Below are 2,737 nucleotides of genomic sequence, written 5' to 3' on the forward strand. Positions count from 1 at the left end.
TGGCCCCAAGTGAGAGACCCACAGAGCTGTACCCCACTAGCCTGCCTAAACACTGAGAACTCAGCCACACTAACACAGACGCCTTCATTCAGCACATCAATACTGTCTGAAACTCTTAGGGATCCTGGATTCTCAGTCTTCATGTGTCCAGTTATTTCCTGATTTGCTTCCACTGTGTATTTTCCTTTTAGCCAATCAGAACTCAGATCTGTTATCAGGTGTTTGTTGCTATGTGTCATGGTGGTCTTATATCGTATCGGGCCAGCAGGGGGCCAAGGGCTCAGCTCATCCTGATCCACTGATACAGGTGCTTCATATTTCAAGTGTTCAAAGGCAGCTACACCTTGGCACCACTGTCAGACTGGAAAATAACTAGCAGCTCACTAATGTCTGACACCTGACAGTCCATCTTTCTTTGGCTTGACTTGAAACCTGATCAGTGACACCAGTGAGACCAAACAGCCCCATCAGTTACACTGACATCACTTTAGGTAAATGACTGGTTTATACACAGACAGTCTGACCTGTTTTCAGTTTGGATTGGATTAGTTAGTGCTGCCTAACACTGCAGGCCTGTTTGACTTAAGTCAACTTTCCTTAATTTTCATTTTTTCTCCTCTGGGGAATATTTATTATTTTAATACTTATTTACTTATTGGTGCTTCACTGGGTGGCTCAAAGAGCGGCATCTGGGAAACTGTGAAATTGATTCAGGGCGTTGCTGAAGAACATTTATGCTCAGCAAACAGCCTCACAAAATAAATATCAGTGAATCGAACTCCCTGATCATCTGGTGTCTTGTCTTTGACAGGCTGTCAGTCTTTACAGGTCTGTTCCCTACAGAGATATCAGCCTCATCTTTAACATCTGCATCATCTTCACCATGAAGACTCTGATTCTGGCTGCTCTTCTTTGTGCCCTGTTGGCTCTGGACACAGCTCAGGGTGAGTATTACTACACTATATATTGTGTGTATATATGTTTATGGAATAGATATCCAGATATTATAAATGTATATATTCTGTGGATCAAACCAAATGACTTCTGTCATTGAAACGAATGACAAACCTTCATACACTGACAGTTTGTTTATAAGAGCTGTAACATGGAGTTAGTGCTCTCTGCTGTCTGACTGACTCCATTACATTATATCAGAACTTTTTAGAAAAAAATAACATTTGTCCATACATCAAATATTTCAATGAGGTCAGGAGAAGGAATGTAGAAAAAAATTTACATTTTATAGTCAACGAAATCATTTTTTTATTTTACAACCCATAAACACCATCCATCCATTATCTATACCCACTTATTCCTTTAACCAGGGTCAAGGGGATCTGCTGGAGCCTATCCCAGCTCTCTTTCCAGAAAAGTGGTTCAACTGTATCAGACACTCAACATTATTCATTTTCTTTCTTTGACTTCAGGCCAGTGTCCATTCAGACCAAAATGTCCCTCTGGTTGGATTGAGTTCTGTGATCGTTGCTACACCTATGCTCCCAAATATACATCTTGGGATGATGCTCAGGTAATCAGAGTGATGTGGATTCAGTCCACAATGATTCTACACTGTTTATTTGGTCTGTGTTCACTTTAACACTGGCATCTATTCCTGCCTTGGTGTTTTCCTACTACTCAGCTTATTTTGCTTCTCTACTGACTCCACTGTCTGTTTATCTGCACTGTAGAAAAACTGCCAGTCTCTGGGTGGACACCTTGCATCTGTGCGCGATGCTGAGGAGTATGGGGTCATTCAGAAGTTGATATCTGACAGCAAAGGTTTTGGACCAGCCTGGATTGGAGGCTCTGTTGCAAAACCGGTAAACTCTTCACCAACACACCTGGTCTAATAGACGCGTTCTCTATTGACTGAGGGTGTATTTATTCTTTAGAGCATTTTGTCTCAAACATCACTGATTTCTGTTCTGTTTCCCAGGAGGGTTCCTGGTTCTGGATTTACGGAGATAAATTCAAATACACAAACTGGGCTCCTGGACAGCCTGACAACTTCGGAGGCGTCCAACACTGCCTGCAAATGAACCATGGAGGTAAGTCACCAACACGTCTACTGGTATAAAACCAGTTTTAACTCTCTGTTTGTCTATATAATAATGTCACCATGGCCTCATTAGACAGTCTCAGGGTCTTGGTCTGTAGCACTGACTGACTCACCTGTTGATGGTACTTACAGATGCAAAGCTCTGGGATGATCTGAACTGTCAGACTCCTCTCCCATCCATCTGTGCCAAGTACCTGTTCTGATCCCAGGTCTGATCCAGAGGCATGAAATCCCTGTGAAAAGCACAAACACTGGTGGAGGTGTGTTTGTCTTTGCATACTCTCACATTTTGTGCCATCAGTCTCATAGAACCTGAATTCTACTGTATCTCATTTGACATCTTCTATCATATCCAGTATATATCATCTGTTTCTTTTCTATGGCTGTAACGCTACTGAAGGAAGGAAGAGACAAGTAACATAAACAGGAGCTGGACTGTCTCTGAGGTTTTGTGCCTTTAATAAGAGCAGACTGAATGTGTTATGGAAAGAATGCTTTGAGCTCCACTTTATTCTGCAGTCTGACTCTTCTTTCTTGGCTCATGTCAAAATAAAAGTCTATCAGCATTGAAACCAGTTGGTCTGTGTTTTATGGCTCCTGTATTATGAAATTTCATATCGCACCAGGTACAGCAAATAAATGAATAAATAAATAAATAAATAAATAAAGCTTTCCAAC

The 2,737-nt window shown here is 41.4% G+C and overlaps 1 protein-coding gene across 1 annotated transcript; it reads left to right on the forward strand.

Moving 5' to 3' along the window:
* The first annotated feature begins 783 nt into the window (after nt 1-783).
* LOC113133398 (ladderlectin-like) lies at nt 784-2,289 on the forward strand. Its single transcript, XM_026312196.1, has 5 exons — nt 784-944; nt 1,428-1,528; nt 1,689-1,820; nt 1,937-2,048; nt 2,192-2,289. Exons 1-5 carry the CDS (start codon nt 884-886, stop codon nt 2,260-2,262), a joined length of 477 nt encoding a protein of 158 aa, XP_026167981.1. The 5' UTR covers nt 784-883; the 3' UTR covers nt 2,263-2,289.
* The last annotated feature ends 448 nt before the right edge of the window (nt 2,290-2,737 follow it).

Source organism: Mastacembelus armatus, unplaced genomic scaffold (genome assembly GCF_900324485.2).
Source record: "Mastacembelus armatus unplaced genomic scaffold, fMasArm1.2, whole genome shotgun sequence".
NCBI classification, from domain to species: Eukaryota; Metazoa; Chordata; class Actinopteri; order Synbranchiformes; family Mastacembelidae; genus Mastacembelus; species Mastacembelus armatus.

Excerpts from the sequence above, each read along its gene's own strand:
- LOC113133398 (XM_026312196.1), top strand. The coding sequence starts at position 884 with ATGAAGACTCTGATTCTGGCTGCTCTTCTTTGTGCCCTGTTGGCTCTG. Across the intron at positions 1,821-1,936 it reads GAGGCTCTGTTGCAAAACCG|GAGGGTTCCTGGTTCTGGAT; the intron begins GTAAACTCTTCA and ends TCTGTTTCCCAG. Across the intron at positions 2,049-2,191 it reads CCTGCAAATGAACCATGGAG|ATGCAAAGCTCTGGGATGAT; the intron begins GTAAGTCACCAA and ends TGGTACTTACAG.